Below are 24,047 nucleotides of genomic sequence, written 5' to 3'. Positions count from 1 at the left end.
CAGAAAAATACACACACACACACGCACACACACACACACACCTACATCACACCTCCTTTCCATCCTGTCTGCACGTAATTAGTTTGTCCTGATTGCACAAATCATTTAATCAGAGCGGCGCTATTTACGTCAACCGGAATAGATCCCAGAAAAATATCCCATTATGTGTTTGTTTGTCTAATCATCGTGTCAAAGGTCAACTCCTCTTCTGTGTTGATCTGAATCCAGGCAACAGCTGCTCAAAATATGCCAACCGCCTCTTCGTTTGTGGTCATCAGCGGGCGAAGGGAAGCGATATCATTGGGCCATCTGCGCTGGGAGACTAAGGCTGCATGCATTCCCAACCTCGTTGCTACATTCTACTTCCTTTTGCTCATTCACTACACCTACTTCACCCGGCGGAAATAGCTGCAGAAAGACTATTGGGATGCAGCCGAAGTAAACGAGGCACCATGACGATGCAAATCAGAAATCGTAGCGGATTAACCGGTTTACCTCTAAAGCGATGAGAAGATGGTGGGTGTGTGTGTTGGTGTTTCAGTGAAGACACTAATCTGTGCAAACTAGGCTGATGGAGCCAGAGACAGATAAGACATTTCCCCAACGATTATACAGAATGTGAGACTCTGTGTGTGCGTTTGCTTAGGACTTAAGACTCTATTGTCACAAGCTCGTTCCAACCGGTCTGAGCCAACCCCGTACGCTCCTATTTGTGGAAGCGCTGAATGGCTCCTTGTGTAGTCCTGGTGTCAACGGAGCGTTTCAGACAACGCTTCTGTTTTGGGGACTCTTTTTCCAAGTCAAACGGATCATAATTAGGAAGGAGAGATTACTTGTTTTCTATGTAAAAGCATTTATTTAGATCCCTGCAGCGTTTAATTGTACTGCGACAAATCCCGCCCGCCAGCCTCCATTTTAGCTTGTTTGAGTGTATACGTAAATATGGAGGGTGGAGGGGGATTGAAAATTGAGTTGAATTTTTCGCAACACTTTGTTGAGTGATGTGGCTGTGTGAATTAGCCGACCATGTGGGGGATATAGTCAATTTTCATTCCATTGTGTGTCTTTGACCTTACCCCACGACCTTGACTCCACATTTCACTTGGTGCAATGCAATTAGATAGGCGTGTGTGTGTGTGTGTGTGTGTGTGTGTGTGTGTGTGTGTGTGTGTGTGTGTGTGTGTGTGTGTGTGTGTGTGTGTGTGTGTGTGCGGGAACATGTGTGCATGTGTGTATGTGTGCGTGTGTATGTGTGCATGCGTGCGTGTACATGTGTGCGCCGCGCGTACGTGTGTGAACGTACATGTGTGCATGTGTGTGCGCATGCCAATATGCGTGTGCATGTGCATGTGTTTGCACGGCCGGTTCATTTGTGTGCGTGGGCATGTATGTGCACGTGCGTGCATTCGTGTGTGCATGCGCCCTGTGTACACTACGTGCATGTGTGTGCGCTACACGTCCGCCGCGACACCGCAGCCCAGTGGGAGGGCCGGAGCAGCGGCAGAACACGGCAGTGCAGTAATGAAACACACCGCTTAACGACCGCCCCGCTCCAGTAAAACACCACCGCCGCCAGCACAACCCACCACCACCACCACCACCAGCACCACCACCACCACCGCTGCACCTGCAGGGTTCACACAGCGCCGCTCTGTGGGACCAGGGGCCGGCCGGGCCGGGCCGCGGTGTAGAGACACCGGAGGTGATGGACTGCCCCCGCTCCCCCTAAGTGACCCAGCAGCAGAGCCTCCCTAGTGCCCGCTGGTGAGGACAGGGAGGGGTGAGGAGGGGAGGGGGGGGAGGAGGGGAGGGGGAGGGGTGGGGGGGGGGGACAGAGAGGGGAGGGGAGGACAGAGAGGGGAGGGAGGGGAGGAGAAGGGAGAGGAGGGGAGGGGAGGACAGAGAGGGGAGGGAGGGGAGGACAGAGAGGGGAGGGAGGGGAGGAGAGGAAGAGGAGGGAGGGGAGGGGACGGAGAGGAGGGGGGACAGAGAGGGGAGGGAGGGGAGGGGAAGGGAGAGGAAGAAGAGGAGGGAGGGGAGAGAGGGAGGGGATGGGAGGACGGGGTAGACTCTGGATGTCTGGGCGTCTGCCTCCAATCGATCGTGGGGGGGAGGAGCACTCATCACACCTGCAGCGGCCGGCTCTCTTTGTTTCAGACTACCGGGACCAGACTAGAGGAAACTATCCTGTCAATCAAGGGAGGAGACCCGCCCCCCAAAGAAAGCCCAGCGCAACCCAGATGAGGTGGACATTACAACCTGAGAAAGATGGAGATGTCAGAGCTTTTACGTGTTTCCACTTCTCCAACGGAGACCTACTAAGACTACTCTGTATACACTGAGTGCACTTGTGTCTGTCTGTCTGTCTGTCTGTCAGTCTGAGTCCGTTGGAAAGTCGGCTTTCTCTGCGGCATTGAACAAGGATGGATCACTTCTTAGCGATTGTTGTCCATATTTAAACCAGACAAATCCGCGAGCTCATGTTATATTTGCCCTGGCTAATGCGTCTGGCTTCCCTCCCGCTCAGACAGACTTCCAGCCGACGTGGCCCGGGTCTGGCCAATCACAACCGTTTATCTGAAATGGGGCGGGGTTAATACAATCACTGTACAGACAAGCGCCAACCAAGATGGCTGCCCCGTGTTCCGTTGCTCTGATTGATTGTGGAGCTATCCAATGGCGTCCAGAGGGATTCTGCACCCGTTTATAACGCCCCTTGGAAATCGAAAAATAATCCTAGAGGTTCCAGACTAATACGTATTTGCAAATTGTTCTGGAGATGTCAGGCTCGTCCATATTGGCAAAATCACATTAAACAATGGTTGCAGATTTCTAATATAGACACACACACACACACACACACACACACAGCAAGAGAGAGAGAGAGAGAGGCAACCAGAGAGCGAGAGATAAACAGTGTTGCAGCATGGATGACTCACTTTGACATGTATATAAATATACACCGCACTGTTCCACGTATTTATTTCGATATAAAGCGCATCACTGGAGACAGCAGACCAATGCCTGATGCGCAGACACTGCATCTTCTTAACATTACACACACACACACACACACACGTACACAAACACACCTTACCAGCACACACACACACGCGCGCGCATGCGCTTAACGACTAAAGCTGCCACAAGAGCACAGAGAGCAGGTGAGAGAGAGAGAGAGAGAGAGAGAGAGAGAGAGAGAGAGAGAGAGAGAGAGAGAGAGAGAGAGAGAGAGAGAGAGAGAGAGAGAGAGAGAGAGAGAGAGAGAGAGAGAGAGAGAGAGAGAGAGAGAGAGAGAGAGAATCCTCAGATTGGCCGATCGAGATGCTAATTAGCAGCATAAGGAGCCAAGGGCAGCAGATTAAAATGAGCCAGCGTTGATCTATATTCAGCGCGGGTGTGTGTGCGTACGCAGGGAGAAAGCTAATACGCGGTCGCCCGCACACTCGCTACAAGCTTTCTACGTCGTTCCGTTTGCCTTGCCGTCCATCATCTACAGATGTGCTTCCGGAAGCCCACGGAAGCCCAACGTCTCCCTCGTTGGTTTAAGTAGGAGCATAGGGCTGTTTAAACAGTGGGCCGGCACTTATTCACGGGGCAGTTATTGATCAATCACCGTTTCTCTACAGGTCGTAGCCATCTTTCTCGCTTTGATTTCCCTCCCGGGATTAATAAAGTCTTATCTTTAAACGTTGGTCGGTTTGGTTGAGGGCCAAACAGTCGTACGATAACGTAATGGCAAACATTAAAATGTGGCCCGTGTTGGAATCAAACCCCTAACAACCCCCTTCACACTGCATCCGTCCGTTGATGGATCTCATTGACTTAGCATGGGGCGATCCCGAAATGCATTGTGGGTCTATCCGTTCCGTCGGCTCCGTCTCTCGCGTTCAGGAGTTGAGAAAATGTTAACTTTTCAGGCTGCAACGGATCCGTCAGCCAATCAGATCATGGCTCAGGCGGCAAATACCACACCCCCATCCGTCAGACACGCCTTCCGTCGTCCGTTGACGGACGGATGCAGCGGGCAAGCTGTGTTACCCCTTCAGCGTGATACAGCGCCGCTTTTCTAACCAGCGGACACTCAAAGCGCTTTACAATTATTGCCAAACATTCACACATTCATGCACACATTCACGCACCGACGGCGGAGTCAACCACACAAGGCGACTGCCGGCTAGTCCAGAGCGGTTAGGTTGAGGTGTCTCGCTCAGGGGACACCTTGACACTCAGCTAGGAGGAGCCAGGGATCGAACTAGCAACCTTCCGGTTACCAGTCCACCCGCTGTACCTCCTGAGCCACATGCATACAAACACACAACAGTCATTTTACGACAGACGTTTGTGGTCTTGGTCGCCATGCGATGATGAACTCCCCATCTAATAAAAGATTTGATGAAATGTTGTGGCGCTACGTGCTTATTGACACAAGCACCGACTGGAGTGGAGCTGCGAGTTCAGCCACCCGTTCATGTAATCATCGCTCAGCCACAGCCGCAAAGCAATCTGTATCTTAAACCGGCCGCTGTTGTTTAACGAGAAAGAAAATCCATAATCTCTTTCCAAATTTTGATTGAACAGACAATAAAAATGTAATTGTGGGTAAATTCCCAGATGCTACTAGGCTAGCTTGATGAACGTCCAACGCTAGTCTTGTTTCATTAAGACGTTGACAAGTGAGTAAACACTTTACGATGAAGAATTCGTCAAACGATTTACAGTTCACATTTCTGACAAATGATATTTCATGTCTCTATACCAGAGATCACGTCTACAATATGTTATTTTGTAATGTAAATTGTAGGGCAGACCACTTCAGGTTGATTTGTTAAATGCATGGGCGTTATATGATTGTCCGACCAATCAGGTCAGACAATCACAGGTGCTGCTTTCATGAGGAGGAAAGCGCTTCTCAATCTGTTATATTCAGAGGCGGAAGGGACATATGAAGACCTGATGTATTTTATTTTTGAGTGATAGGCTTAATTAAAATATTTCATAGTCTATGTTACAAATAACATAGACTATGAAATAAAATGGAAAATATGCATTTCATTGGTCCGAGATTTTCTGAGGTAGACTCCAGCCTTATTCCTTAGATCCTGCCGGTCCCATCCAACCACTGCTATAACAGACATTCGAGCAGAAATGCATTCTGGGTAGGACGTATCCGGGCTGTATGTTAGCCTAGGAGACAGCAGCCGTGGGCAGTGCTAACAAAACTAGCACCGCTCACAAAGCTAACAGCTGTGGATGGGCTGGGATGAATGCAATGGGTGGGTTTGGCTGTGCTGTCTCGCTGAAATGTACTCTGGCGCTATCGTTCGGCTGCAACAAGGGGGGTCATCCCTATGTTCCCCAAAGGGTTAGGGTCAGGTTTAGGGTTAGGGTTAGGGTTAGGGTCAGGTTTAGGGTTAGGGTGAGGGTGAGGGTTAACCCTAAACCTAACCCTAACCATAACCAATCGGAGGAGAGACATTCTAACCAATCACAGGCGAATTAGAGGCGAAGAAGGCGGTACTTGCCCCTACCATCCTGCAAAAAAAAGATTTGCTCACAGGGTCCTGTGTTCCCCGGTCACATACAAAGCGGGGAACATAGAACCCGGGGAACATAGGACCTGGGGAACATAGATACTCTCCCCAACAAGGCTAGCCTAGCTTGAACACTTGATGCTAATATACCAGCGTGCGTGCCTAATCGCTCAGTTATCACCGTGCCTGCGGGTGAAGGGCTAATTAGCCGAGTCGCACCAGGCTGGCGAACAAAGAAGTGTAAACACGTGGCTGAAACGCATCGTAGCTTGTAGAGTCACGCATGGGCAATCCCAATAACACCGCCTGCCTCCATTAAAAAATACACTCCTTGAACGGCGCTAGTCACTAGTTAACGAGATAAACAGATGAACTACTGTAATACCGGGCTCCACCGCCCCCCTGTTGTGGTGGAGCTAGACGATTCATGACAAATAAGATCCGTGATTAACGACGGTGGGAAGTGTGCCGCGCTGTAACAAACGCCGTCGGGAACGGGAGGGCTGGCGGTCGGGGTTGGGGGGGACGGGGACGGGACGGGGGGGGGACGGGGGGGGGGTGCCAGCGGGGCACCAGACAGCATCAGAAGGCGAGCTGTCACGCTGTTGTCCCAGCAAAACCACAGGGGCGGCTTTTGGAACCAAGATGGCGTCTGTTCCTTTTGGGCTTCTTCCTCAACTTTGTGCTGAAGTATTCACTACTTCGGTGATGGTAAAAGTCTGAAATGCAGGTGCATGTTTTGCATGTAAATAAGGAGCTGTTTCTATTTGATTAGTGTTATGCATTCATATCTTCTATTTACTTGTTTGAACTCTGAAGGAAGCCAAAAAACTGAAGCTTTTAATCTGCAATCACTGACCGAGCGCTAACCCGTTGTTGATTTAATGTGCACGGGATAATGAACTTTAAACGTAAAAAAAGTGATAACTCATACTGCTCATGCAGTATCAACGCAGTCGCATTCTCCAGGAGGTTTTGCAGAACGGGGTCAGTCTCTCCTCCTCCTCCTCCTCTTCCTCATTATATTTCACCTTCATCATGCAGGGATCCTCTTGCAGGTCACTTCCCACCTCGGGGGTGTTTGGGCCTTGAGGAGGGAGAAATAATCCATAGGACGGTTTGTCGTTGCTGTTGAAATCACTGAGCCACTGAGGAGATGCGCGCGCGTGTGTGTGTGTGTGTGTGTGTGTGTGTGTGTGTGTGTGTGTGTGTGTGTGTGTGTGTGTGTGTGTGTGTGTGTGTGTGTGTGTGTGTGTGTGTGTGTGTGTGTGTGTGTGTGTGTGTGTGAACTTGTGAGACGGAGCGCGTGGAAGGCATCTGCTCTCTCCCTCCCGCTCACCTCTTCAGCCTCCTCTGAAGACACACACCGAGTCATGCGTGGTAGAACGCAGGACTGTAGTGGAAGCACGGGATTTTACATCAACCCCGGCTGGAAGGGTTTTCAAATGAGCATAGACTAAATCTATTCTCCCCCCCCAAGCAGTTGTCGGTTCAATACGTACGATACGTAATATCCTCTCGATCTCTTCTTCTCCGAACTGGTTATAGCCGCGAGTGAGCGAGTGAAAGTTTGCCGAGCGTGGCTGGAGATACAATCGTCGCTTTAAAGTCGCTGAATCACACACCAGCACTTATGCGGTCGCAACGTTTTAGCACGGACCAATCACGTCGCAGCTCCGGCTCCCAGGAACCAATCAGAATCTAGCACCGCCACTAACTGTCATCGACATCCCAAATTCACATTCAAACCGACACACCAGAACACAAACCCAAGGAACCCTGTGCTTCCCTACGTGTGCCGTGTGTCCTTCCCGCTATGACACAACACAATGCTACACCCCCCCACCACCACCACCACCACCACCACCACCACCACCACCAGCACCGCCCCGTTTCCGACCCACTTCGGAAGTCCTTGAATGAGGCCCTCAGCCCGAGAGCTGGCAGCCCCGTGACGTCACGCCCTATTCCTGGCCGTCGAGAGCAGCACTGCGAAGGCTTGAATGCAGTCATTACCGCGGCGCAGCTGCAAGCTTAGCAGCCCTGGATGTATAGCGCAGAGCCCCCAGTGTGTGTGGGCCCTAGCGGGGGGGAGGGGGGAACCAGTGTTCCTCCATCAGAAGAACCGCGTCAGGGCGTCTGTGTTCACTGAGTTGGGATTTGACAACTGCAGACGAAATAATAACAATTATAGTACATTCGATTTATGTTGCGCTTTTGTCAGTACTCAAAGATGCTTTACATACAGAGTGTACGCAAAAATAAAATTATTTAATAAGAACGTATATTAGGAGGAAGGGGAGAGGAGGGAAGGAGGTTGTATAGTGGAAGCAATCTGGGTTTTGAGGGCCTGTTTGATTGAACCAAGCCTAAGAATTTTACTCCTGTGTATTTGTACAATAAGATGTTATGAAAGTAGTTCTGATTCTGATTCTTAAAAATTAAGGAAGTCGATAGCCTGCTAAATATCCCGTATTAGCCAATTACTGCATCTGGAACCAGAATCAAGCTGTATATTTTGTGTTTGTCTTCTCCACTAAATATTCCCATCGATTTTGCTGTATTATTCCTAGTCTGTGAAGCGAGAGGTGGTGACACAGACCAGATACCAGACAGACCTCAGTGTCTGGAGGCCACAGGGAAGGAAAGGTCTGGCTTCGTTTGAAGTTGAACCAAGACCAGGCCCAGTGGCCAAACGCTTCATAATAATCCAGTTTATCTGGGGCCGCTTGTGCAGAGGACGGCTCCCTCCTCTTCCTGTGTGTGTGTGTGTGTGTGTGTGTGTGTGTGTGTGTGTGTGTGTGTGTGTGTGTGTGTGTGTGTGTGTGTGTGTGTGTGTGTGTGTGTGTGTGTGTGTGTGTGTGTGTTCTGGTGGTCTAATTTGAGTGTCTGTATTTGCGTCATACATAACTCCCCACAGCGCCGCAAACCTCTGAACAAAAACACATTCTCACACACACACACCTTAACACTATCTACATCAGGCACACACACACACACACACACACTTGATGCAGAGCGATAAAGACAGCAAGAACAAGAGACTGAGGGACAGAGAGAAAGTGACACAGAAATGGAAAGAAAAAGACAATGACATCGAGAGACAAAGAGAGAGTGATACAGAGAGAGAGAGAGAGAGAGAGAGAGAGAGAGAGAGAGAGAGAGAGAGAGAGAGAGAGAGACAGACAGACAGACAGACAGACAGACAGACAGACAGACAGACAGACAGACAGACAGACAGACAGACAGAGAGAGAGTGATACAGAGAGAGAGAGAGAGAGAGAGTGATACACAGAGAGAGTGATGCAGAGAGAGAGAGAGAGAGAGAGAGAGAGAGAGAGAGAGAGAGAGAGAGAGAGAGAGAGAGAGAGAGAGAGAGAGAGAGAGAGAGAGAGATACAGTGATACAGAGAGAGAATGATACAGAGAGAGAGAGAGATACAGAGAGAGAGCAATGCCGATAGAGAGAGACAAAGCAGAAGAGTCAAAATTCTCTTGTGCTTTGAGAAACTTCCTCATTTCCAGATTTTTAAAAGACGACACGATTTAAATATGAAAGTTAAACTACATATTACTCTCTACTCTGTGCCTGATATTTCTCTTGATGTCCTCGTCCTTATAGAAGAAAAACATCTCACAGAGACAGATAGTCCTTCGGCAACGCGCTAAAAGAGCGATAATGAGCTCCAGATAACCTTTAAAGAAAAACTAAAAAAAAACATCTGCTGACTCCCTGTGAGAGAGGGGGGGAGCGAGAGTGAGAGAGATTGAGGGAGAGAGAGAGCGAGGGAGCGAACGAGGGAGTGAGAGAGATCGAGGGAGAGAGAGAGATCCAGGGAGAGAGAGAGCGTGGGAGCGAACGAGGGGGTGAGAGAGATCCAGGGAGAGAGAGAGCGAGGGAGCGAACGAGGGAGTGAGAGAGATCCAGGGAGTGAGGAAGAGAGAGAGTGAACGAGGGAGTGAGAGAGATCCAGGGAGTGAGGAAGAGAGAGAGCGAACGAGGGAGTGAGAGAGCGAGAGACGTTAAAATGCGAGCACGAGACCCCCCTAGCAGAGCTACCCCCTCTAATTCTGTCATCCATCAGGGAGATAATTCAATAACAGCCGGTGGTCTGAGGTGCCCCGTCACCGGCAGGAGTCACCTGCCCCCCCCCCCCCCCCCCTCAGAGCAGAGAGAGGAAACGCACCGCTGACAGGAAGCAGGAAAGGGCTGAAACAGGAAGCCAGAGACGTCAGCGCAGACCCAGATCCCGTCTGGCTGATTAGAGCGCCGTCCAAAAGTTCTTTAAAAGGTAATTGATCGGAGCGCGGCTGGCAGAGACGCCCTCATCGATCGCAAACCCCCCCCCCCCGACACCCCATGGAGAGCCTCGGGGCATCTGGACCGGATTAAAGGAAGGAGAGGAGGAGGAGGAGGGGAGGAGGGAGAGGGTAGGAGAGGAGAGGAGAGGAGGAGGAGGAGTGGAAGAGGGGAGGAGAGGAGAGGAGGAGAGGGGAGGAGGAGGAGGAGGAGAAGGGAGGAGAGGGGAGGAGGAGAAGGGAGGAGGAGAGGAGAGGAGGAGAGGGGAGTAGGAGGAGAGGAGAGGAGAGGAGAGGAGGAGGGGAGGAGGAGGAGGAGAAGGGAGGAGGAGAGGGGAGTAGGAGGAGAGGAGAGGAGAGGAGGAGAGGGGAGGAGGAGGAGGAGAAGGGAGGAGGAGAGGAGAGGAGGAGAGAAGAGGAAGAGGGGAGGAGGAGGAGGAGGAGGAGGAGGAGGAGGAGAGGGGAGGAGTGGAGAGGAGCAGGAGGAGCGCAAAAGGGGAGAAGAGGAGAGGAGGAGGAGAGAGGAAAATCAGGAAAGGCGCGATAGGGAGAGGAGCAGGAGAGGAGGTGGAAGTCTTTGGGATCTTTGTGGCTTTTAACAGAGACAGGGATAGTAAGAGGGAGAGAGGGAGCGAGAGAGAGAGTGAGAGAGCCTGTGTGAGAGTGTGTTTGTGTGTGCCTGCATAAGTGAGTGTGTAAGAGCTACTGTGTGTCAGACAGTACGTGTGTGAGAGAGGATGTGTGTGAGAGAGAGAGACAGGCTATGTTGGCACAGACACAAGATAGGTAGAAGGTAAATAAAGAAAATGTGGAGGAGCGATAAAAAATTCCTCCCACCTCAAATAAATAAACGCAAATAAATAAGAACATGTGCATTTAGAGAGCATTAACTCGCCTCCTGCACGTCACCACAGACCTTATCTCTCCAGGAACATCCCGGGTTTCACAGCAGGGATCAAAGAAAGCTGTGCAGCTTGCCGTGGCAATCCTGCATCTAGGACAGACGAGACGCCACAACGCAAACAAGCACACAATACATCGTACCGCCCTGTTTTAATGTATGCATGCACCCGTCTCCTCCAAAGATCCCAAACACTTGCTCCTTTCCTCCTGCACCTTTACTCTCCTCCTCCTCCTCCTCCTGCTTATCCTCTCTCCTCCTCCTCCTCTTCCTCCTCCTCTTCTCCTGCTCCTCCTGCTCCTCATGTCTCCTCCTCCTCTCCTCCTGCTCTACTCTCTCGTGATGAGACTACTCAACACAGTACAACGTACCACCCTGTTTTAATGTATGCATAAACCCGTCTCCTCTCCCTCTCCTCGCCATGGACGCAGTTTTACAAGGTTTCTCACACCCAATAGGAGAGCTTCGTTAAAACAGGATACATCCACGACGGGAGAATCATGGCTGCCAAACTAGAAGATGCGTGCGTGCGGTGAGGTTGTAAAAAAACTAGAAAATATAGTAAAACTATCATGAGCAGAGGTACGGTACGGAGAAAGCACACCCAGCTTCTCTAAGGTACGACCGGCAGCTGTTGAACCATCTTCCTTGTCTAGCTCCCGCCGTACAGAAGCAATAAACACAACCAATGCTATTTAATGATGCTACGCTAAGCTAAGCTATAATGGGATTTTCCATTGCATGATACAGGGGACCACGGTGCAATAGTCAACGACTACATGCTGTTCCTAACCTGCATGTGACCCGGCATCAACCCTACCCTAGGTACAGGCTGGGGCGCGCGCGTGCGCGCGCACGCACGCACGCACACACGCACGCACGCACGCACGCGCACACACACACACAAAGACACACACACACACACAGGCACACTGACACACAGACACATACACACACAAACATAAAACACATAAAAACACCAGCCCACGGGCCAGCACCATGTGGTGCTGGGCGCACAATAACGGTAATCATGGCTGGAGATCATGTGCTGCTCTGGCGGAGCGGACCAGCTGACTGCAGGAGCCCGGAGGGGGGGGGGACGGCCGGGCGTGGAGGAGGAAGAGAGAGGGAGAGCAGAAAGAAAGAGAAGCATGCATCCTCCAAACCCGTTTCCCTGAGTCATCCTTCTTTCTTCTCCGCCTCAGGCCACTCCTACTCCTCTCCTTTATCCCCGTTTCCTGCTCCGCTCTTCTGCCGCCGCTCCGTATTCACCCCCGTGATGGTGGGCAGGGATGGTACGTTCCATGACTCAAGGCACAGCCGATTGGCTGAATCTTAAAGTGGGTTTGAGGGTGGATTGAATTGAGGAACTTGATGGGGCTCCCTTAGTGTTTGATGACGCATCACTGGGATTAGTGATGGACGCTTACCTGGGGAGGCATAACTGTACCGAGATGTTTTTAGACTCCTGTTAATGAGTTTTCAACTGTAGCTTCAGTTTAGCGGTTTTCAAATCGATTGCCCTTAAGAATAAAGAATTTCGATATCAAACCCAAATAATGACTTTTTTTTGTGTGTCCTTCTTTTCAGGGTTTGGGGCGATGTAAGCTATTAAGAGAAATCTTCAACTGGATTTTCATTTTGCGCACCTATTATTATTGGTACTATTATTACTGTTTAGCGACCCAGATAGAGAATCTAATAATCCTATCGTTGCGTGGGGAAGGGCTAGTCAAGATCATGAGCTATTCAAAGCCTAATCAGATCATCGTTATGAATGGCTCTGAAGGAACACAGAGCCAACAGAGTGCAGGCGGACACATGGTGCTCTTTAGTCCGTCTGGTGTGTCTCAATGTGCTGGCCAGGACAATCGTGAACTTGTTGTTCGTTTGTATCAGAGATCTTGGAAAGAGTGAACTACAGTAGGCCGGACAGACACTCGACACAAAAACATGTAGGGTCAAGCCATGAAGCCAGGTCGGAGGCCTGGGAAGTAAGACGGGGGTGACAGTACGGTATTCGGTATACGTCGTATGGGAGCGAATAAAACACGAGCTTGCAAGATTTGTCTGCTTCCCAGGCGATGTCATCTGCATGCTGACTGCTGAGACACAAACGCTCAAAGCTGCAGTCTGCACTTTCTGCTCACCCCACTTTAAAACACTGATTGCAGCTTGACCAAGTCCTTCAGGAATAATGCTTGCCCCTCAGAATATATCAAAACCCCACAAAGGCTGCACACCGACAGCTCCAAAGAATAAATAACAAACTAATTATCGTGCGATAGAAGAAAGCAATCAACTGTCGCCCCATCAAAACGTTAGGCCGCGCTCCAAATCAAACACTTAAGATTACACTCACCCTCTTAAAGAGGACTCGAGCGCAGCCATCATTTCCAACGCACACACGCAGACAGACACACCATCTCGGGATCAATCCCATTACTCCGTTATCTCTTCCAATAACACCAAACCCCCAACACTTCCTCTGTGCCAAGTCGCGCCCGTTTTGCGGCCTGCCGCTGCCCGCCTGGCCCTGAGACGGCTCAAACGCACTCACACACTCGCTCTGATGTGGAGCGCGTCGGTTACACACTCATCTGGAGGTCGGCCCTATCAAAGATGGCAGCGTGCGGCTGAAGGGGTCGTACTTTGCGATCCTTTACTAATACCGTTGTTGCGTGGGACAATGAAAGTGTCCACGGAGCACGAACCACCTCTCGGACACGAACATCAAAAAAACAAAAACAACCCCCACAAATCCACACACACCTCAGCCTTATTCTATGAGTGTCCAGTGAGTTCAGCACTTTCTCGGACGCCAACATCACCATCAACCTCTGGCTAGGGGCAGCACATGTCCACACACAGCTAGCCGCAGGTGTCCCATCGTGACGTTGAAGAGTTTACCAACAGGCACTTCACTAACTGGCAGGAAACTATGTTTTGGGTCTCAATATCTCTTTAAGCGAGGCAATACCTACATGGAGCACGCCCCAATCTATGAGTATGCTAATGCTCGTTCCTTTAGAAGCAAGATGGTCATTTCCATTCTGCAAACTGTGCACATAGGTTCCCTACACGAAATACCAAGGCCAACATCCTATAACTTCGAGAAAATCCTACTCAATGTTTTCTGCTTTCCTACAGCTACTCTGCAGTCCTGTCAAGTATTTTAACAAACCTGCACGAGCAGCATTCATAGCTGTATTTCAAAATCTGGGCATAAGCTTTGACTCCCTTTGACTTCATTAAACGTACCAAACTAAAACACACTCGAGCAGACTCCGCAGTCGTTTGGCACATGATGCAATATCCACACTCAAAAAGCCCTGAAGGGAAAAGTGGATTCCCTGTGTAGTAACAGCAAGTACAGAAATCTCTCGTCTGACTGTTATTTTTTTACTGCAGCCTCTCTGGCAGTCATGAATGGGGAAGAGGGGGGGGGGGGGGGGGGGTGAGAGGAGTGGATCAATCGCCTTCCCCTGTACAGAAACCTGGTGCTAAGCTTTCATTACCACACACACACAGACAGACATGATCAATACACAGCGATCTCATTACTGTCTAGCTGGCCAGAGAGAGACCAGCATATGGGGGGGGGGACCCCAGGGGGGTGGAAAGGGAAAGAGAGAGAGACAATCACAGCAGGGAATAATGGGTGCTAAAGTTGGGTCAGTAGGTGAGGATGTGAGCTGGTCATGGATGAATGAAGGGGTGAAGGGATGAGAGGGTGAGAGATTTTGTTTTTAAGGGATTAGAGAAAAAGATAGATAAGAGGGCAAGAGAGAGAGAGAGAGAGAGAGAGAGAGAGAGAGAGAGAGAGAGAGAGAGAGAGAGAGAGAGAGAGAGAGAGAGAGAGAGAGAGAGAGAGAGAGAGAGAGACGATCACAGCAGGGCACTTGGCCTTAGGGGCTTTAGGACTCTGGGGATGTGTGGGAGTCTCTGAGTGAAGGTGGTTCCAACATTAGTCATTGATTGGCTCCTTGCTCAGGGGTCCATGGTTATAACTGGACATTTCTTAACACACACAGAGAACGAGTCATTCGGCACATCATGTTATCCAAACCAAATCATCACATTTGTGAGGTTCATAACAGCCACGCTTTGCGGCCATTGCAATTTGCGGATTCATCCCAGTAAAACGGCCCCCTGCCGCTGTCTCTGAGGCTGCTAGTCCGTTTTAAAGACCCATCTGGACGGCCAAAGCGATCCAATCGAAACGGGAAATTAGACTAGAAAAGCTTTCATGAGGTCGGCCCCAATGGTGGTGGTGGAGGGGGGGGGGGGGGGCAGCGGAAGGGGAGGCCAATGGGCTGCTGGAGTGGTTGTTATTCATCCTCACATCGCACACGTTCATTCTGCCTTGCATGGCAGCGAGGGTGAGGGAGAGAGAGAGGGAGGAGAGAGAGGGGGGAGAGAAAGAGAGGGCAGAGAGAGGCAGAGAGGGTGAGAGAGAGAAAGAAGGGGAATGACTGAGTTTGGACGAGATGACGGGATGTAGTGTCGACAGGGCGGGGTAACGATGAGAGGGTGAGGGTTGAGGGAATGACGGATGAGAAGGTGAAGAGGGTGAGAGCGTGAGGGATCAGATGAGAAGGTGAAGATGAAAGGGTGAGGGATGAGAGGATGAAGAGACACAGGGGTGAGGGACGAGCTATGAAGGGATGAGAGAGTGAAGCGACGAGAGGGTGAGGGACGAAAGGGTGAGCAGATGAGAGGGTGAGCGGATGAGGAGACGAGGGGCCTAGGGGCCCGTGGATCAAGGTGGATGACAGAGTGAGGGGGTGAGAGGGTGACGCCAGCTCTGGCCAGTACATGCCCAGCAGTGGGAGGGAGTGTGGGCTGTGGGAGGACGGGGGGGGGGGAAATGTTTGGTGTCACTCCGATCAGCGCAACGTGTGATGAAGAGCAAGAGAGTCCTGACCTCTGATGGAGAGAGAGAGAGAGAGAGAGAGAGAGAGAGAGAGAGAGAGAGAGAGAGAGAGAGAGAGAGAGAGAGAGAGAGAGAGAGAGAGAGAGAGAGAGAGAGACAGAGACAGAGAGAGAGAGAGAGAGAGAGAGAGAGAGAGAGAGGAGAGAGAGAGGAAGAGAGGAGAGAGAGAGAGAGAGAGAGAGAGAGAGAGAGAGAGAGAGAGAGAGAGAGAGAGAGAGGGAGGGAATGGGAGAGAGAGGGAGAGGGCGAGAGGAGAGAGGGGGAGAGAGGAGAGAGTGGAGAGTGATGGAGGCTTGGAGGCCGAGGCAAGGGCGCAAAAAGAGGAGGAGAGAAATGGTGTGAGGCAGAGAGAGATACAGAGCAAGAAGGCCTTCTGTCTGTCTGCACAGTCTTGCTCTGTATCCCTCTCTACCTCCCACCATTTCTCTCCTCCTCTATGAACAAAAATGGGTAAGAAAAAAATTATTGAATTATGTAAGTATCCTAATTCTTATCTTCTTAAATTCTGAATAGATGTACACCTTCCTTACTTACTTATTTGTCTTTCATTTGTTTCCCCTTTTTGTCTCAGGGTTTGCTTGTGTGTGTTGATAATAATTGCAATCAGTTGATAAATCAGATAAATAAATAAACTTGACTCGATTCATTTTTCCAACACAAAAAAATAAAAAGAATGGTGGACGCTGTACTCTGCATTAAGGCCATCATGTGCCATCCCGCTGATCTTAGCACACGACCGACTCTAGCAGTTCCTGGAATTGGCCCCCCTTTCTACTGTCTTTAGAATCGATTCAGCACAAACCCCTTATAGAAAGACAATGAAGGGGAGAACGAGAGATGACTAATTGAGACGGTGGGACAGCCTCCTACGGTGTGTGTGTGTGTGTGTGTGTGTGTGTGTGTGTGTGTGTGTGTGTGTGTGTGTGTGTGTGTGTGTGTGTGTGTGTGTGTGTGTGTGTGTGTGTGTGTGTGTGTATCGAGGGGGGTAGTGTGGGGTGGGGGGTCTTCTGAGATCAGCAAAGGCTGCCCATCACACCATGAAGGCCCCTTCCATATTTAAAAAAACATCTTACAGCCCCTGGAAAGCATGCAACCACACACATGCGCATACGCACCCGCACACGCACATATACCCACACAGCCAAACACACGCACAAATACCCACACACCACACATGGACACATTTATTATACACATATACCAACACACACGTACATATACCCCCCCCCCCCCCCCGACACACACACACACTCACACACACAGACACACACACGCACACTCACACGCACACACACTCACCAAGTGGGGCCCTGGGAGCGATTTGGTGGCCTCCTTAAGAGCCACACAGTCTTACAATTGTGGGCCTCTCTCCTTACAGTCATTCCTCAGATGGCTGCAGCTAAATCTGGGCCAAGGCGGGTCGGCCATACAAATGCAGGCGGCTGTCAGAGCCAGCGCGTCACAGCACCAGTTAGATGCGGCCATGTTTGAAGGCAATTTGTAGTTCTTTTTCCGTTTTAATTTTTTTACACAAAGCCGTTTTTTTTTCCAGAAAACGGATAAGAATCTTTATTTACGCTCATATGCAGCAACGCAAAATATGAGTGTGGTTTGATTTTGTCGAGCCTCTGTATAATTATAGAAGCTAACAACTGAAACCGGCTAGCTATCCCTGCTAATAATGATGTTGCGCAGGCACAATAAGAACCTGCCAAACTAATCAATAGAGCCGTTTGGCGGCAAGGGAGCAACTGTCACAGTGACATCTCATTCAAGACAGGCAGACAGACAGAGAGACAGACAGACAGACAGTCAGCCAGCCAGCCAGCTAGACAAGGGCGGGAGAACTCCATGTCTTCGGCTGTCATCGCACACCGACGCCCCATAAATCACAGAGGCCACCGTCTAGTTTCCAACGTCAGTGAAACCGACGCGCGACGGAAATGTTATTTGGTCATTTCGACCGCACCGGGCGCCATGGCGACAATGACGAATGGCGGGAAGGGGGGAGGAAATAAAATGAAGAAAATGAATGAGGGAGAAACTGAAATGGCATAGCTGTGGCCGGGGTTAACAGTTAGGTTAGCAGCCAACAGTTGTAACATTTTAATTAAAAGTATAGAAGTACCATAACAGCTGCTACGTTTTTAAGCAAGATTAGCAACTAAATTGTATCTTCGTCTGAAAAATCACCAAATCACATTGACAATAAAATAAATTGGTTGAACGTTGTTTTTAACCTTCCCCTCTACAGTCTGCTCTGAGCAGTATGGAGCAGCTTAGTAAGAAACCCAGCTTCTCTACTCAAAGAGCAGCCTCTGAGAGAGAGAGAGAGAGAGAGAGAGAGAGAGAGAGAGAGAGAGAGAGAGAGAGAGAGAGAGAGAGAGAGAGAGAGAGAGGAGAGAGAGAGAGAGAGAGAGAGAGAGAGAGAGAGAGAGAGAGAGAGAGAGAGAGAGAGAGAGAGAGAGAGAGAGAGAAGAGCGACGGAGGCTTGGAGGCAGAGGCAAGGGCGCAAAAGAGTAAAATAGGAGGAGAGAAATGGTGTGAGGCAGAGAGAGATACAGAGCAAGACAGTGCACAGAAAGACGGGGAGAGAGAGAGAGAGAGGTGAAGAGAGAATAAACTTATTTTAACAGGCTTGTGTGTGTGTGTGTGTGTGTGTGTGTGTGTGTGTGTGTGTGTGTGTGTGTGTGTGTGTGTGTGTGTGTGTGTGTGTGTGTGTGTGTGTGTGTGTGCAAGTGCGTGTCCATGTGTTTGTGCGTGTGCGTGAGAGATTACCGCGCTATCTGCATGCACCGCCTGTGAGCCAGAGTTCCCGCACCATCACCAACAAACCCCTCAGAGTTCCCTTGAGACCGGAGAACTTGTGACCGGAATTACTGACACACTTTCCGCGCGGAGAGAGAGAGACAATCTCCATTTATTGCCGGCACGTTACGCCAGGCCGTGCAGCGTCGTTAGAATGTTAAAAAGCCCCATCTTGCGACGTTAAGCGTGCGAGAGCGAGCCAAACAGCCCGCAACCGGAGGGGGGGGGGGGCGAGAGAGAGTTTAAACGGCAGAACTAAACAGTGACTGTTCATCACAGGGTAATGAGGATGTAATCTGGGGGTAAGGGGGACTCGCTCCTGAAAGGATACAGGGTTGAACGCCACGACTAGTAGTTCGTTCTGGTTGAATGCAGCAAATCGTTAAAAGCACGTTTTCCAACCTTACGTTAACATTTACCCAGAGGGCATTTAGCGGCCGCTTTCATCCAAAGCGACTAACAATAAGTACATTTGTCAGAAGAAAGAGAAACAATATATCGCTGTCGTTAAAGTAAGGATGTTCATAGAACTAAGTGCCAAGCACTACCAATCGCTAGGTTAACCAATTCCCCGTATACAACATAGATGGCTAGGATAAGATGCTACACAATGCTAAGTATGATTTAGAAGGGCCAGGACGTATCAACCTATCACAATATTGCCCAAAATGGGGCAGGGGACATCGTTTCATTGAGTATTCTATTAATGTCCCATACAACGTTGAATTTTTTAATCAATCTGGGAAACATCTGCACCTTTTGACCGAGAATGACCGGATGACCATATGATGATTTAATATGGCCGCAATATACCTGAGAGTCACTAACTCTACCTTGGCCTTGGTTACACATGTATTTTTTATTGATATGAGCATATTTTATTACGTTCCGTTGTCGGTGAGATGCATACATTAACTATAATAAAAATGTATATTCATGCTGTTTTTTTCTGTTTATACTGCCAGTTGTGTTCATTGTATTTTATTTACTTTGATGCTTCTCCTGGCCTGAGCTGAGCGTCTCTCATGAATCATTTCCTCTGGGATCAATAAAGTAATCTAGTCTGTACTGTACTTCTGCAACGGTACAATGGAGAGATAAGAGTGAGACAATACAAACCCATCAACACCCTACCGCCACGCAAACGAACGTGAGGAACAATCCATCACATACACTCTGTCTCTGTTTCTCTTTGTCTCTCTCTCTGTAAAATCTATCCATCTCTAACTTGTCTCTGATGATGACTGACTTTAACTCTCTCTCTCTTTGTGGAGGGGGCAAACACACACACACACACACACAATGGTAGGGCCTCCCATCTAAGTGCACCTTGTCTTTGAAGGTGGGAGGACAACCTTACAAGCCTCACAACTCACACCACATAAGATTTTATTTCTACGTTTTATACTTTCCGATGTGTCTTCGGAACTTCCTTCGACATTTCTGAATTTCCTTTCAGCATTTTAATCGTTCCACTCTGCAATTATCTTCCTGAGTTTCAAAAATACTTCTTTCTACGTTTCAGACTTTCATGCTACGTTTCAAAACATTCTTTGTAAGTTTTTCGTTCATTTTCTATCCACGTTTTACCCTTCCCGATCTGCGAAGTTCTTCCTTCGCGTTCATAATTTCCGTTCCGTGTTTAACACTTCCCGCCCTGCAAAGTTCTCCTTGCGTTTCTTCAAAACATTCTTTCTACGTGTTCCGTAACTTCCTTCCGACATTTCACACTCTCCCCAACACAACCTCCCTTCTACGTCCTCACGATCTCCCATCCGGCCGTCCTCTGACCCCGCCCAAAGCGGAGCCCTTACCTGGGGGAGGGCGGAGCTGAGCTGGCGCTGCAGCGAGTCCCGGTCGTAGACCACGTCCTGGGCGTGCTGCTGGGCCAGGACCAGGCTCTCCTGGGTCTCCCGCAGCGTGTCCAGCAGGCGGTCCCGCTCGTCCAGCATGTTCACCATCAGCTGCTCGAAGTGCGAGTCGGGGTCCGAGGCGCTGCTCTGGGACCCCCGCTGGCTCAGCGCCGTGTCCTCGCTGATGGTGGGCATCACCTCGCACATCATCCTGACGCTGCTGGGGGGGAGGGAGGGAGGGAGGGAGGGAGGGAGGGAGGGAGGGGAGAGAGTGAGGACGAGGGCGATAGGGAAGGGGAGAGGGGGGAGTGAAGAGAGGAAGAGGGTGATGGGGGGAGGGAGGGGAGAGAGTGAGGACGAGGGCGAGAGGGAAGGGGAGAGGGGGGAGTGAGGAGGTAGTGGAAGAGGGAAGGGGAGAGGGGGGGAGAGAAGTGAGGAAGAGGGTGATGAACGTGGGATGTGGGGGAAGAGGATGAGAGGGTAGGTGAAGAGGGAGGAGGAGAGGGAAGGGGGAGGAGCAGAGGGTGATAGGGAGCCGGGGGGGAGAGCGAGGGGGTAGGTGAAGAGGGAAGAGGAGAGATGGGGGGAGAGTGAGGGAAGGGGGGGGGGGGGGTGAGGGGGAGGGAAGAGGAGAGGGGGAGTGAGGGGCAGGTGAAGAAGGATAGGGAGAGGGGGGGGGGGGGGGGGAGGTGTTAGGTGAAGAGGGAAGGGAGAGGAGGGAGAGTGAGGGAGGGTAGGTGAGGAGAGTAAGGGAGGGGGGGGTGAGAGGGGAGGGAAGGGGAGGGGTGTAAGGAGGAGGATGAAGGTGATAGAGAACGAGGGGACGGGATGCATGGGGGAGAGGGGGTGGGCAGGGACGGGAGAGGAGGTAGAGATAAACGTGTCATTACAAAGCAGTGATTGGAAACTCATCAGGGATGGATTCATCGATGCGCAGAACGCACGGGGGGGGGGGGGGGGGGGGCATTGTGAGTTGTTTTTCTCATCCACATGTCAGCGTCTCCCCGTGTACTTCGTAGTACTACGGGCAGAACCCCGCCGTGCGTACTGCGACTGGAAGTGACTGCTAGCTTCCCAGGCGGCCGCGGCGGGGACTTTAGCATTTAGCATGCGCGCCGGGAACGAGCCGGGGCCCGGGCTGGGACGGGAAGCGGAGCCGACACACTGGGAGCGCTGCGCTGCGTCGTCTCAAAGCCCCAGCCGCGTCACGGCCAGGCCCGGGCCCCGTTGTGTGGCCCATATTTCACGCTCGTGTGCCTTAATGGGTCGGCGGGGGCTGCGGTTGCGTAAGGCATCGTATCGTAGCAGCGGCGTTGTTGTGAGGAGGCCGCGGCGGTGGTGTTTTCTCAGAGTAATCTCCTCTGTGCCTCCCAAGGGAAGACCGCTACTACAGCCCTCGCTGCTGCATGATCTCATTGGGCTGAGTCTCAGCGCGCAGGAGGCTAGTAGTGTATTTATACACACACACATTAGCCCCGGCTGAATCTGTCGTTTTAAGGACCAGTGTGGGAATTAGTGTTTACTACACTTTAGTTTTTTAGCAGCCAGAGTCCCACACTGAGTCATTAAGGAGCAGGTGAGAGGGCCAGTGTTTTTTTTCGCTCTACTTTTCAGCCAGAATAACATCAGCCAAATACCCTGGGATCGGATGCAGTTCAATTCAACGAATTACAATCAATTACGCGACACTGAAAAACCACAGTGTTAAAAAAGGACAAAGGAGTATTTATCCCAAATTTGTTTTTTTATACAAAAACACTTGATAGCTCCAGGACGCGCTATGCTAGGGCCCTACACACCTCTGCCATCACGGTATCAGTATTTAAAAGCGACGATAATCATTCCCCTGTCGTTCATCCCCCTCGGTGCAGCATCAGGTCCAACGCCTGCTGCCTCCTCTGAATGGCTCCCCTTGTCTCCTGGCTCCCGGTCTGTACTCATGCCAGGGTCCATCCACAGGGGAGGTCTGCCGTGGCTTCCCCAGCGGCGGCCCTCTTCACTGGGGCCACAATGACAGGGCTGTGTGCCCTCTGGCAAGGACGTGCTGGAGCAAGCGTTCCCTTGCCAGGCGGCACTCGGGGGGATTCTTACAAAAGCCCCGACACAGGAGAGACCCAGACAATCTGCAGGCAGGCGGCCAGGCTCCCAGCTGGGGTTTTCAGGGGGACGGGGGGAGAGATCGGCTGGCGTTTAGTCCCGAGACGGGGGTCCGTCTGGCAGGCTGGGTGCGACACATGGCAGCCCCCCCACCCCCCATTCAAGATGGGACCGGACACAACATGGCTTCCTGGCTGGAGCCTGATCCGACCGAGTCTTGACTACCACTCGGCCCAGCTCAATGTTTCTCAACTGGGCGAAGAGTCAGAGAACACGGTTTGAAGAGGGGCACATAAATAAACCAGCGTCGATATTATGAAAAAGGCAGTTTAGGACTTAAATGGTTAAAGCGAACGACTGTGAATGGTAAATATTAAATTAAGTGCATTTTTCTAACCAGTTCTAGTCAGTGGCCATTCAAAGCGCTTTACAATATTGCCTGACACTCAACAATTCATCATGCACACATTCACACACCAACGGCGAAATCACCCACGCAAGGTGACAGCCAGCTCGTCGGGAGCAGTCAGGGTGAGGCGCCTGGCGCAGCGACACCTCGACACTCAGCTAGGAGGAGCCGGGGATCGAACTAGCAACCTTCCGGATACCAGCCAACCTGCTCTGCCTCCCGAGCCACGTGCCGTCCGACCTCCCTGAATGCAGACACAGGCAGGTCACTAAGGCGTAGGCTAAAGGGCTCGTGTCATGCCACCAGGTACGGGTGTCATTTGCTGACGCAAGCCATTTTACACAGGGAAGGAATGATTTTTTATGGTGACAAGTGGGCGTGTCCACCTCGATGTACGCTGGAAAGATCCGTCTACCAGCCTACCCAGTGGACCGTAGCAAACGTTGATCATCAATCCGTCATACATCTGGGTGGACACGCCCACCTGGTGGCATGACCTGAGCCCATTAAGGGTAGGCATCTTCCTCAAGGATGCCTACAGACTGCGAACATGGGGGGGATCAAACCCTGTTCCTTTTCGGGGGCAGGGAGTGGGACATCCTGGGCTCCTAGAGGGCCCCGTGACTCACCGTCTCACAGCGGAGCCGTCGGCCCTCCGTTCAACACGCCCTCTGAACTCCCGCACTGTGATGATCGACGAGCCAATCAGCACAAAAACCGTGTGTGCACTGCTGAACTGCTGATGCACAAGAAGACGGCATCAAATATGGATGCTACAAACAAAGAACCGACGCCGCGTCAGCCCTAACCAAGACGCTCATTAGACACTTGTGGCTTCCCCCCCCGCTTTCTCGTCGTATTCCCCTGCTTTCTCTCTTTGTTTTACTGTATGGCCGGAAGAGGAAATGCGAGCGACCTGGATTCTTGTACCGCTGGTGCTTATGTTGCTAATTACGGCCTAATCAGTGGCGAGTGGCATGCAACTGGGAGGATGTGTGCTGATCCCCGCTGAGAGACGAGGGCACATAAATCACAAGGACGGTGTTGTCAGGGACAGAGCCGGTTTAGTTAAATGGACTGCGTTTATAAAGTGCTTTTCTAACCAGCGGCCACTCAAAGCGCTTTCGAATATTGCCTGACGTTCACCCATTCATACTCACATTTAAACAACGACGGCGATGTCAACCATGCAAGGGGCGACAGCCAGCTCG

At 50.9% G+C, this 24,047-nt stretch overlaps 1 protein-coding gene across 1 annotated transcript in view; it reads right to left on the bottom strand.

Annotated features, from left to right (window-relative positions):
• ppfia2 (PTPRF interacting protein alpha 2) overlaps positions 1-20,540 on the bottom strand; it is a 114,792-nt gene extending 94,252 nt beyond the window's left edge. The window contains exon 1 of the mRNA XM_056578545.1: positions 20,292-20,540. Coding sequence (XP_056434520.1) covers positions 20,292-20,540 — 249 coding nt within the window. The remainder of the gene's footprint in view (positions 1-20,291) is intronic.
• Between the last annotated feature and the right edge of the window lie 3,507 nt (positions 20,541-24,047).

The sequence above is a fragment of the Gadus chalcogrammus genome, chromosome 19, assembly GCF_026213295.1.
Source record: "Gadus chalcogrammus isolate NIFS_2021 chromosome 19, NIFS_Gcha_1.0, whole genome shotgun sequence".
Taxonomy (NCBI): domain Eukaryota; kingdom Metazoa; phylum Chordata; class Actinopteri; order Gadiformes; family Gadidae; genus Gadus; species Gadus chalcogrammus.
The sequence above is the reverse complement of the archived record's forward strand: the minus strand, read 5'-3'. Positions and strand labels throughout refer to the sequence as shown.